The sequence below is a fragment of the Nanorana parkeri genome, unplaced genomic scaffold, assembly GCF_000935625.1.
Source record: "Nanorana parkeri isolate BGI_ZX_2015 unplaced genomic scaffold, ASM93562v1 scaffold1793, whole genome shotgun sequence".
In the NCBI taxonomy this organism is placed as follows: Eukaryota; Metazoa; Chordata; class Amphibia; order Anura; family Dicroglossidae; genus Nanorana; species Nanorana parkeri.
This window is the reverse complement of record NW_017308061.1, coordinates 138,413-151,253: the sequence shown is the minus strand read 5'-3', so window position 1 is coordinate 151,253 and position 12,841 is coordinate 138,413. Positions and strand designations below refer to the sequence as shown.

Below are 12,841 nucleotides of genomic sequence, written 5' to 3'. Positions count from 1 at the left end.
GGGGGGGCGCGAGAGATATAGGAACTTGAGGAAGTCAAATATAAGCAGATGAAACTTCAACTTTATAGCGGAGATTAGATATCAGAGAAGAGTAATAATAGATGGAATGCCCAGTTCCCCTTTTTGTTTGTGCGTATGCATCATGGATTTACTTATTCTGGGTCAGGAAGTGCAGGGGGCCATGGTGACACCTCCCACCCCGGGGCTGAGGCCATGACACCCATGCCGTGCACTCACAGAATATACTCTTTATAGTCCTCATTATTGAACCATGAATTACTGCCTGGAACTGTGCCAGAACCCTTCCGTATGACAAAACAATTCCTCTGATGAAGATGCCGAAAAAGTTCTCAGCCAAGCAGTGACTGCAACCAATCGGCTTTAGGTATTCTGGCACCCTCTGCTGTGTGCATACAATAGTCCCGCTGGGAGAGGGGTGGGGGGAATTGAAGGATTTTTATTGTTCAGCCCTCACGGGTCTGAGTGAGAAATAGCGGTAAATGTATTCCCAGCGTAAGTATATCTTTTCTTTTATTTACAGGCTTGGTTTAGTATTCTTGGAAATAACTAGGGTTCATTTATTAGTTCTGCCCAGCGTATGGCTGGGTGGATGCCATTTGTACTGCATTGTCACCCGTAGATGGCGCTGATGAGTATTGGTAATTCCTATACCCGTCTGCACCATCTGGGGGCGCTAGTACCGTGCGAAGGACACCCGCCTGGATGTTGCTGACTAGTCTAGGAATTTCTCATAGTCACTTTAAGTTGGCTGTGAGAGTTTGTTTTGGTCATTAGAGAAGTGTTTCATTATTAAATCTCCAGCTTGTTTGATGTTCCATAATCTGTCTGTGTTTGTTTTGCTGCTGCAAGTAGAGCCGTCAGTGCCTTGCCTAGGAGAGTACCGCCATGCCCATATGGCGGCTGAGGCCAACATACATGTAACACGAGGAGTAGGGATGTTCAGATACCAGTGGCGATACTTGCCATTTTCATGAGAACTACCAGGGTTGTTGCGGTTGCAGATGGGACCTGGCTCTGGTGCTCCACCACTGTCCTGAAATCATTAGTCTGTATTTTAGAAAAACTGTCACATGACAATAAACACAAATGTATTAGTACTCTTACTTGCAAAACTGGTATCGGTGCATCTCTTTATATATATTTATAAAAACAAAATCATACATTAAAACATAGATGTACAAATCCCAGGAGCTCCGTGTGCTCCTTACAAATGACAGCTGCCTCCTAAGGCCTGGTTCACACCTGAACGTTTTGTAGCGCTTTCAACGCTCCACGAACGCTCTACAAAACGCTCAAACATCTAAATCCCATTGTATTCAATGGGTCTGGTTCACACCTTGGCGTATTTCAACACGTCCGAACGCGATACAAAACGGCCTACGCCTGAAAAGGTACATGAGCTTCTTTGCGGCGTTTTTGTCTCGCGTTTTTATTGGGATACAGCCAAGTAGCCCTCGGAAACGCGCGTTTGTTGCGCGTTTTTTTAACCGCGAATCGCAGTAAAAATGCGCGTCACGAAACGCGCGACAAACTCGCATATTCGATACGCCTAGGTGTGAACAGAGCCTAACTTTTGAATTATTTTCTAGTTTAGTCTAGGAGCTGGAAAAGTATCTGTACTTGTACCGAGTACTGTACTTGGTATCTGAACATCCCTAACGAGGAGTATTCGAACGCATTCCTTTTCGGACTCTTTGTAATGAAGGCCTTATTTGTGAAGAATAGGATCCTCCCAAGTTTAGTAATGAGGAACGATGCACAGCAATTAGACACAGTGGATCAGCAGGCTGTGACAGCTGATTAATGGTTCAGTAGAATAATTCCCATGCCATTTGGTTGCGTCTTCTTTGAGAAATTACAGCCTGCTAGTAAGTGAATCTGTGAACGTTAGTCTATGTAATTTACATGGCAAGATCGGCACCATATATAACAACAACACCCCAGAGTGGAGAGTGTTTCAGAGACAACAGCTGCGTCTTTTATGCATAAAGGTGTTTGATCATATGACAGGGTCTGAAAATGAAAAGAACTTCATGATTAGGCGCTAAGTTAGTGGCAGCCCAGAGACAAGTTTGCTATGGATAATGGTTTATTATGGAACTCATTGATTGTGCTTTTATTTTTTTTTCATGTAAAAGGTTAAAGTGACACTAAACTCAAGAATTAAATCTTAAAAATACAAAAATGTATCTTATTTGTGTATCACTCGGTTGTAGATCCTCAAATCATCTCTGAATTGGTGCTGACACTGTCCTTCCTTCTGGATGTGGCTACTTTAGTTCCCCATGGTCCGTGTGTGTGTTGTAAAGTAGCCACCGCTCCAAACTTGCTTCCAATCCTGTCCAATTTTTCAAGCATAATGCTTTGACAGCCCATTTAAAACAACTGTGGGTAAGTTCAGGCTACTTATGGGGCCTTCTGTGTCGTTAACCCAATACTTTGCCTAGTATGGCCAAAATAGAAGATAACTTTGCATGTAAGCACTTAGTATAGCTTTATAAAGCTTTTAACAAGCTGTTGCCCAAATAAAGCTTTTAGCAAGCTGATTCATACTGTCAGACTTGAGTCTGCGTACACTTAGGTGATATTAGATGAATGTGAGCGAAGATTACAAATTACCCATGTGTACTTAGGATCTTTTTTTTTTATATATATAGACTGAGCTGTTATTGTGGCCTTGCATGGTGGTTATGTAATGCAGCCAGTTAGGTGCAAATAGTTCTTAGCACATTTCTTCTCTTAATACTGTTTATTCCCTTTTAAGATTGTTTTAGAAGCCCGAGTGCAGATTTTATTGTCGGCTCATTGCACTTTTATCCAGCATTCAGAACTAGGAACTGATGTCATGTTTGATCTGACATGCTTTGCAGCCTCAGCTTGTCATGTTAGCCCAGAATATCCTCCCTGTTTCTTACATCGCTGCTGATAATGTTTACATTCCGATGCGATGCGTTGCCTTCACTTGTGTATTTCTGGCATTTTTTAACCCTTGTGCTTTGTCCTATTTATAGCTGATTGCATGAGTTATTGCGCCAATCACCCAAAGGGATTCAGGCAGAACCACATTCTTCCTGTGCAGGATATGACACTCTGTATCAGCTCATTCCTCTCCACTGATTCTTGCTATGGTCATATTTACATATAACAACCCCTGTGTGCACAGTCCAAACTAGTACTTTGTGTTATGGATATTGGAAAACATCATCCTGCATGAAAAACAGCCCTTATTTCTTGATGTCCAGGGACGAGGGTACCGCTATGATGTTGAGCTACTGAAACTGGTTAGTGCATATGCTGAAAGGTTATGCTACATTTGTAAATAGGTGCTTTCACTGTTTGATGGCTTACCTAGAGCCGTTGTGGACCTCAGTGTAGCATAGATGTTCTCTTGAATCCATCAAGAACTTCAGCATTAAAGTGACTCTGTCAATGAGAAAAGTATGGGGGTTGCCATTGCTGACCTCTCCTTTGAGTCTCTGACCCTAAACAACTGTACACATAAGGAATGCTGGGACTTTTCTGACACTTACAACATGCTTGTTCTGGGTCTAAAGTATGGAAGCCAGACACGAAAACTTTCACAAAAGGGCCAGCAATGGCAGCTCCCATTGAGTCATGTTAAAGGATGAGGAGTTAGTGGTTATAAAATAGCTGTGCTAGTAACAATCGTTTTATGGAAAGGTTGAACTTGATGGACCTGTGTCTTCAACCTCAAATACTATGTAACTATATGGAAATAATATACATTTATATTTTTTTTTTATTCTTTATTTATAACCACATGGAACAGACAAAATTGTTGTGACAACTTTACAAGCAATCAGAATTTTTTTTTTAATACAACAAACTAATAACAGCACAGCATATAAAAATGTAGGTGGAAAAACAACCATGTCGGTGATGAAACACGTATATAATCCGGGAAAACAGTGGGATTGGTCTTGAACCATGCAAGGATTTTTGTATTATAATGTCAGTTAAAAGAATAGAGAGAGAGAGCGAGAGAGAAAGGGGGGTAGGGAAATGTCGGAATGGCCAGCCCCCAAAGGGGGCAAGGGTCAGAGAAATGCGATAATATTAAGGAATCAAGTGTATGCAAAACCTGCCCCAGAGGGCAAGGCCAGACCAAGAGGTCCAAGCAGGCCCGCAAGAGTCTGGATAACTTGAGGAGTGTCTACATTGAATCCAGTAAAGACATGTCTTATTAAAGACTGTGGACCTGTGTTTAATTGCAGCAGTCAACTCTTCCATGCACATATCGTTCACACAAACAAGCCACTGCGATAGAGTGGGGGGTGAGGTGTGCCTCCAGAGCGCAGTAATACAGGCCTTGGCTGCATTTAGTAAGTGTACCATCAACGATTTCCTGTAATGGGCTTTGGACAGGGGGGTAAGGTGTAGTAGACATGCTGCTGGGTCACTGTCAAGTTCCAGACCAGTTAGCTCGAAAATTATGCGAGTAACCTCACTCCAAAAGTGTTATCTTGGGGCACTCCCAAAAAATGTGGAGCAGAGTGCCCCTCGATGTGGCACATCTCCAGCACTTATCATCTGTTCCCGGATATCATTTTGCCAAGACAGAGGGTGTCCTATACCATCTTGTCATGAATTTATAATTAGCTTCCTGATAATTGTTAGCAATGGAAGCACAATGTGAAAAGTGAATAATGTGATCTCTCTGTCGAGGGGAAAACTGGACACGAAATAATAATACTTTTTTTTAAAGGTGGTTAGCCTGTATAAGCTTCACTGCAGACGTTAAAAATCACAGCTTATTTCCTCACTTGTGCTCATCCCTAGGCTCCAGTTAGATAAGAGAGGTAAAGAGAGAGATTGCATCCCTAGTATCTTGCCTAGATCTAGTCCCAGGTATCTTGCGTAGATCTAGTCCCAGGTATCTTGCGTAGATCTAGTCCCAGGTATCTTGCGTAGATCTAGTCCCAGGTATCTTGCGTAGATCTAGTCCCAGGTATCTTGCGTGCATCTAGTCCCAGGTATCTTGCGTGGATCTAGTCCCGGCTATCTTGCTTGGATCTAGTCCCAGCTATCTTGCTTGGATCTAGTCCCGGCTATCTTGCTTGGATCTAGTCCCAGCTATCTTGCTTGGATCTAGTCCCAGCTATCTTGCTTGGATCTAGTCCCGGGTATCTTGCGGGGATCTAGTCCCGGGTATCTCGCGGGGATCTAGTCCCAGGTATCTCGCGTGGATCTATCACCGGGTGTCTCGCATAGATCTAGCTCCGGGTGTCTCGCATAGGTCTAGCTTCGGGTGTCTCGCATAGATCTAGCTCCGGGTGTCTCGCATAGATCTCGCTTCGGGTGTCTCGCGTAGATCTAGCTCCGGCTGCCTCGCATAGGTCTAGCTCCGGCTGCCTCGCATAGGTGTGCAATAAGTCCATCCATGAAATTTCCTTGCTACTGAATGTTCCACGGTCAACTGTTAGTGGTATTATAACAAAGTGGAAGCAACTGGGAACAACAGGAACTCAGCCATGAAGTGGTAGGCCACGTGTATATATGAATACATATATATACATCGATCTATGAGCACTGTATTATTTTTATTATTATATTATAGATCAGTTTAGATCACCAGTGTATCAATGGCCGACTCTGAGCTTAATTTGTTTATATGTCCCCTGGACCCCCTAAAAAAGGTAAAGTGCTCACCTTCAATCCAAAGCTATCTTCCCAATACCTTCTCATTACCTTCTCTTTGTCCTCAGTCTTGGGTTTAAATGACACCCAGTGCCCTTTTTTTCTTTACTTTTTGGAGGATGGGTTCTGCTACATAAGATAACTTTTGCATGTAAATACCTTATGTAAAAGGTACCATGTAAAGGGCTATGAATATCATATACCTCAGTTTTTCCATCTTAAGTCACCACCAAGCTCATCTTAAACCCCCCCCAAGCCCCCCCCCCCCCCTTTTACCTACTGAGGACCATATCTATTTTTTTTAAATATACATTTTTGAAATATATTTAGCCTGGTCATGTGATGTATGGGTCCTCTTCCTCTGTCTCTTGCACTGGACGATCAGTGAACAACTGAGAGAAAAGGGAGACAGAGGGATTTGTTTTTAGGACAGTCCCTCCAAGTGAGATAGTTGCAGTAAGAACATGGCATAGATCCCCCTGATAGAAGTAGATGACTCAGTGTCAGTGGTTATTCTGAACTGTGACACAGGGAAGTGATCTAGCACAATGCCACTTTGTTCCAGCAGAAACTTTGAATGGTTGTATCATTGTGACGGCTGCAAGCTGTGTCCACGTGCAGACAGCTGAATGTCACGTTGTACTTCTCTTGGACTCAGTGAGCTGTCAAGTCCTTGAGCTGCTGTGACATCCTGTGTCATCACACTGCAGCACTGTATCTGTGAGCAGGATTTCAGACCTGTGCTGAAGATTGTACAGATCTTGCTCTTCCTACAGTTCATTAACATATATGTTAGGCTCAGTTCTGGGGGTTTGTTTTAACTCCCTAGTCGTAGATCATTTTTCCTACAATGCTTCAATTTACAAACATAATTAATATTTTTCCATGAATGTGCAATGTCTGCTTGTCCTAAGGCCCCTTTCACACAAGTACCACTGTGACATCCTTGCCCATCCAGTTTTTTCCTTCATCTTGCGATAGAGGAAAGAACTAAAATTGCCAGACCCCATGACGGTCTATGGTGAGTGGGATTTAAACGGACATGTGTCATTGTACAACAGATTACCCCCAATCCGATATGATCAATGCAGATCCTTTTTTGTTTCCGGACTAGGCCGAAGTGTGTAAACGGATGCCTGTCCGTTTAGACCCGGCTGCATATAGACTAGCATTGGGCATCCGATCGGGTTTGCCTAAAGAAAAATTAGGTGGACCAGATCGGACCACCCATGTCAAAGGGGCCCTAGGCGGTAGCTCTCTTTTCCGATTAGCAGAGATCACTGTTCGTTTCAGTTGAGAAATGAAATGAGCAGACTGGCAACCTTGATGGTTGTCATGCCTTGAAAGTAACTTTCATCAGGAGACATTACATTGTTGGGTGTAGTTCCTCTTTAAATATATTGACTCGTCAAAGCGTCTGAAGTTTCTTTTAAAATGTTTGCAACGGTGTAGAATGCAAAGTGTCTTGTGGACCTGTCTCTTTCAGCGTCTAGGCTCCTCCACTCGGGCCTGGAGCTTCAGGACTCTGCATGTTTGCACAGAGTATTTTCAGCAGGTGCACTCCCCCCCTCCCAGACTGTCTGCTGGTGCAGCTTTTACTAGGAGATGCAGGTCCCAGCTGGTGGCAGTGTGACAGGCAGCAGGAAGAGAAAGCAAAGCAAGGCAGGGCTGAAGAACAGGAAGAGCCGGCAGAACACAAGGCAGAAGTCACACGCTCACATGGAGGCACTATGGTGGGGATACTTGCTTTGCTCAATAGCTGTCAGTGCAGCTGTTACTACTTGTGGCTTCTTCTGCGCCGACTTTCTACACGGTATGGTGTAATCCTGACTTGCTGTCCACTGTGTTTCATCCTCTTTGCACTATTCATGTGTGATCAATGTCTGTGTCTTTACATCCTAATGCTCCTACCCTCGTTTGTTTTTTGTGATATTTTCTATTATCTGTAGACCTTAGCAAACTATACATATTTTGTCCTCCACTCTTTCCACCGGTTTTGCTCTCTGTTACATTTTGTTCTCAGAGCCCTTTGATCTTATTTTAAAGTAAGATTCAATTCTGGAGATGGATGCATGGAACTACAGGCTGCTGTAGGGCACCAATCCAACCTAGTCACTTTTGCTGATGATCTTTAATGCAGGAGAGGAACTTTGAATCGCATATATTGCAGGTTTCTTGAAATATTTCATAGTTTAAAATGCTTGATACAAAAAAAAAAGTAGTATATGTAGAGCCTAACTTTCTATTTAGGTTTGGACAGAGAAGAGAAGTGTAGAAGCCCCTTTCAGTTGATTGTTTTCTGTCTGTGTCTTCTTAGGGTGATTTCCCCCCACGTCCTGTCTCGGAGACGCAAAAGAAAATTAGAGAGAGCCCCACAAAGTGAGGGGAATTCCTTCTAAGCTGGCCATACACCAGCAGAAGTTTGTTAAGGTGGCCACACACCTTACGATTATCGGACAACACTTTTCGTCTGATGATCGAACATCGATTGTCGTACGGCGTCCCCATTATGCCCCGATCATCGCAAGGTTCAATTAGCTGTAATTAAAGAAAAGCACCTGGACAAATTGCGGTAATCAACACCACGTATTTTCGTTTGCGCATTAGCAGTGTAGATCGTACGATTTGTGACGTACGGAAACACCACTAACCTTGCAATAATCGTACGACTGGCCAAAGTTTTCGAACATACTTAAAAGTTTAAGTCGTGTGATTGTACAGTATTTGCGGTTGCACACTGCCCACACACCTTGCGATTATCGTCTTGAAAAGTCTTAAAAAAACAATTTATTCTGAATGAAAAGCATTCTTATGTTTCCTGGACGGGTATTGTTCATAAGATTGATCTTTATCATTCATCTGCTCTTTGAACTTTTTAAGCTTTCCTTTGCCCATCTCCCGGCCCACTTTATGGCATTTGCACCCTCCAACTTGTATGTTTTCCCAACTGCGCCGAGGATAAAATCTTGAAACCAGTTAAGTTGTATTTTTCATCCTGTGGTTGACTTTGACATAAAAAGCAAAACTTGTTCATTTCAAATGTGGAGACTGCCACATCTTAATGAAAAATGCAGAGTGCTTGGCTGTCATGTCCAATACTTGAAATGGTACAGAGATCAGGAGTTCTGATGTTACTTGTGTTCTTGTTCTGAGTTTGTACACAGCCAGGAAGCTTCATTTTCAGAAGGAACTCTGCAATGGCAGCCTCCACACCTCTCTCATTTCAGCTTGTTCACAGCATATATCTTTGTGACAAACACGTTGCGGGATTTGTGTGTTTATTGCGAGTTTGTGTGCATATGCTGTCACAGACACCATGGTATAACACACTAGGTGCTGTGGTGTGTTGCATTGCCATTCCTTCTCAATGGCACCTCAACACACTCCCTGGTGGTAGTGCATTGTAGTATTCCATGTCGCACGGTAGCACAATAACATGTTGCTGTAAGATGATAAAAGGCAATGCATGCATTAATGCGCTATCATGCGTTATGAGGTGCCCACTGGGAGCATCTAGCAATCCCACACACTTAGCACAACACTTTGATGTAAAGATACGCTTAAAGATGGGTTCATGCCTTTTCGTGTACATTTACATGCGTTGTCAATGTTTTCCTTCATTACCATTGTCAATGGTTGGCTCTTTAATCACACATCAAAAACGGGCATAACTTTTTCAATCCAATGCATGTCGCACAGATTTGAACTAGCATAATTTAAAGAAATTGCTAACCTGTGTACATGTGTTAATGTATGGTAATATTCAGGCCTTGTTCACACCAAGCGCGGAGCAGGTGCAGAGCAGAGCAGTTACAGACCGGAGCAAAACTGCGTCCAATGTATTCCAATTGTATTTTTAGCTCCAGTTCACATCGCAGCGTTCAGTTCCAGAGCAGGTAAAAAAAAACTGCAGCAGGCCCTATTTTACCTGCTCTGGAATGCATGCAAACGCATTCAAATGCCTGGAACGCACTGAAAGCCCATTTTAAACTTTAAAAACAAATACAATTTTTGTACCAAAAACGGCCCGGAACGCATCAAAAACGCGGCACACCCCACTGCACTGCGTGTGCAGAAACGCATGCAGATCTGCTCTGCATTTGGTGTGAACAAGGCCTAATAGGTGTGAATGGGCCCTAAGACCCCCATCTTCAATAGGCAAACTGTCATGGCTTTCATTGGCTCTACATGACCTCTACTTTACATTCCCTCCTTCATAGATCAGACTCAGTGTGTCCCCTTTGATCCCCCTCCCATGTCTTTTTCTCTCTGCTGTCCTTGAGGGTTCCGTTTCTGTCCCTGGGGTTCTATTTGTGTTATCAGTTTGATTTTGCCTAATGATACCCACTTTAACTTAAGAACCAGTTTCCCTTTAATAGATCCCATCCTGTCCAAGAACACAGGCTGAGCTCACAATAAGGAACTATGTCCGAGTCTTGTTATGAATGTGGCTGTCTGCAGGATGTCATTTGTATGGATAATTGGAAATCCACATATGTCTTAAGGTGCCCATACACTGCACGATTATCGTACGATAATCGTGCAGTGTATGGGCACCTTTCGAGTATGGGATAAGACTAAATCCTTTCAAAAAGTTCATGGGAATTAACAGCATGGAGAGGAGAGCAATCCTAATAAAAGCTGATTGATGTTTATAAAGAATCCAGTCCAAAGTGCTTGGCAGCAAAACGTGTAATGAAACCAGACATTTATTAAACCCAAAGTATGTGGCAGAAGCCATGGTGTGCCGATGTTACATACAGCAGCTATTCTGTAGTCAGGACAATTGGATAATCAGGCCACTGCCTGCCAGTTCAGTGATGTTTAGTGCCATCAGTGGGGAAATTCACCCTATTTGTCCAGTTGCCTCTGTCACTGGGACAACTTGAAATATTCCATTGTCACCAACAGGAATAGAGGGGACATCTTTCCACAGGCACACTTGTTGCAGTGGCAACCGTCTTAAAGTATTTCCCTGACTTTGCAGGGATTCCTCTAACTTCCTGCTGTCTATAGAACAGGAAGTGAAGGAAAATATCACATGACAGATGGCAAAAAACTAAACAGGGACAGGAGTTCTAACCCTTCCCTACACCATCAAATATGTAATGGCTTTCGATGCTTTTACCCATGCCTTGAGACAAATTATCATTTGACAGTGGTGGTTCCAATGAATTTTATTGGTTCTGAGACTTTGTGTAAAGGATATCATGATAGTTGAATCATTGTCATTTGTTTTGTTGTGAATGGAACCGTGTCATGCTTTGTAGTACACGTCATTGTATATGAAGGTTTATACATCTGGAATGTAGCAGCTCAGGCTGATTGTGGTGGCGCTGCATTAAGGTGCCCATACACTGCTCGATTCTCGTACGAGAATCGGGCGAAATCCCGCGATCGTACGAGAATCGAGCAGTGTGAACTAAGACGTGCAACCGTTTCTACTGTACGGTCGCACGTCTTTTGTCGAGCCAACATGCTTAAAAACCAGCCAAGAATCGTACGATTCTCGGCAGGTTTCTAGCCTGCTAGCCCGATAGCTGCGGAACGGGCCAGTGTGCGCACGCGCACACTGCCCGTTCTGCATTGCCGTCATCGGAAGCCCGCCTCTCAGCGGGGCAGTCTTCCGATGATCGCAAGTACGATCTGCCCGTCCAAGGTGGGCAGATCGTACGAGCTTTTAATGAGCATACGACCATCGCAAGACAAAAGTCTTGCGATGGTCGTAAGGTGTATGGGCACCTTTAAGCTGTTGTACTAGACGAGTATCTATTCCTGCAGAATGTTCTGCAAGTAGAAGGTGTGCTCATACAGGTGCACAATTCACAAATCTACACAGGTCCATCAGAGGAATTGATTGCATCAAGGGCTGGTATAGAATGAGGACAATTCATTGCTTTTTCCCTAGTAAATTAAGTAATACAAACTGTGCTTTTGTAGACAAGAAATAATAGATTATATAAACTGTTTATATCAAAGGAAAAGTATTGGGAGAGTAAAATGTACTCTTCCCAATACTTAAAGCTGGTGTGGGACACTGCTGGGGTCACATGCTGGCTCTATAAATTGAGAGCTGAGTGATCACAAACCACTGATCACTCAGCTCATGGCTTCTCCTTGCAGAGAGCATTTACTTTCAGTCACCGCTTCCTGCAGGGATTCCCCCCCTCTGATCCTCCAGCACTCATTGGACGGACAGGTTAAAGGGGGCAGGCACAGCTGGCTCTAGCTCCAGAGAGGCAGAGCCAGCTGTCAATCAGGCAGTGGGGTGGATCCGACAATATCATAGGGATCTTTTCCAGGTGCAGCGCAGCTTTGCGCTGTCAGCAAATAATGGGCAGCAGCCCACTAGATGGGGGCACATAAGTTCATTAGTAAATTAACTCCTTTGACCCAAAAAAGGACTAAAGCAAAAAAAAAAGTTTGGCTTTAGTTCCCTTTTAACAAATGTGTTTGATGTGGGCAGATTATTCCTGGATTGTGTTTGGTGTACAAGTAGATCCTGGTTCATGTGGCAGTATGGTGTGAAACATTTCTTCTTTAGTGTTCAAACGTAAAGGAAAAATGTAATATAGTGTGGAAAACTGGAGGCGTTCTGTACACTGTTGGTGTCCGAGGTCTCCCCTGAAATGTAATTCCCTGCTTGTGTGATTGGCTGACAGATTTTCCAAGAAGTCTGCAATAAGATACTTTCCTCATTAGAACAATGAATGTGCACTCGGTGGTTGAAATAAACCCGAACTTCCCTTTCAGGAATCAGTCTGGAAAGGACATGGTGAGACAAATAGCTTTTTCCTAAGAACAGAAACAGGAACAAATCTGTAACAAAGTTTAATTTAAAAAAAATTAAGATTATTTTCATAATCGATTAGTTGGCCGATTTAAGTTTTTTTGATTAATCAAATTTAAAAAAATAACATCTTTTATTTAAAATTAAATACAGAGATGTAGTATTACAAAGGTTACTTCAGAATAAAACTGCATGCACATTTTTTACATTTGCACTGCACTGGAACGCATGGCATTGCAGTACCGTGCATTCCAGTGCAGGTGATCACGCTACGGCCGAGAGGTGCGTTTGGAATGCCATTAAAATTATTGGCACCACAACACACATCCCGCAGCAGAATGTTTAGTCCGAGACCAAAAATGACGCTTGCCA

At 43.1% G+C, this 12,841-nt stretch overlaps 1 protein-coding gene across 1 annotated transcript in view; it reads left to right on the top strand.

Annotated features, from left to right (window-relative positions):
* Nucleotides 1-7,357: 7,357 nt before the first annotated feature.
* Nucleotides 7,358-12,841, top strand: part of IQSEC2 (IQ motif and Sec7 domain 2) — a 65,305-nt gene continuing 59,821 nt past the window's right edge. The window contains exon 1 of the mRNA XM_018571615.1: nt 7,358-7,492. Coding sequence (XP_018427117.1) covers nt 7,410-7,492 — 83 coding nt within the window. The 5' untranslated portion in view covers nt 7,358-7,409. The remainder of the gene's footprint in view (nt 7,493-12,841) is intronic.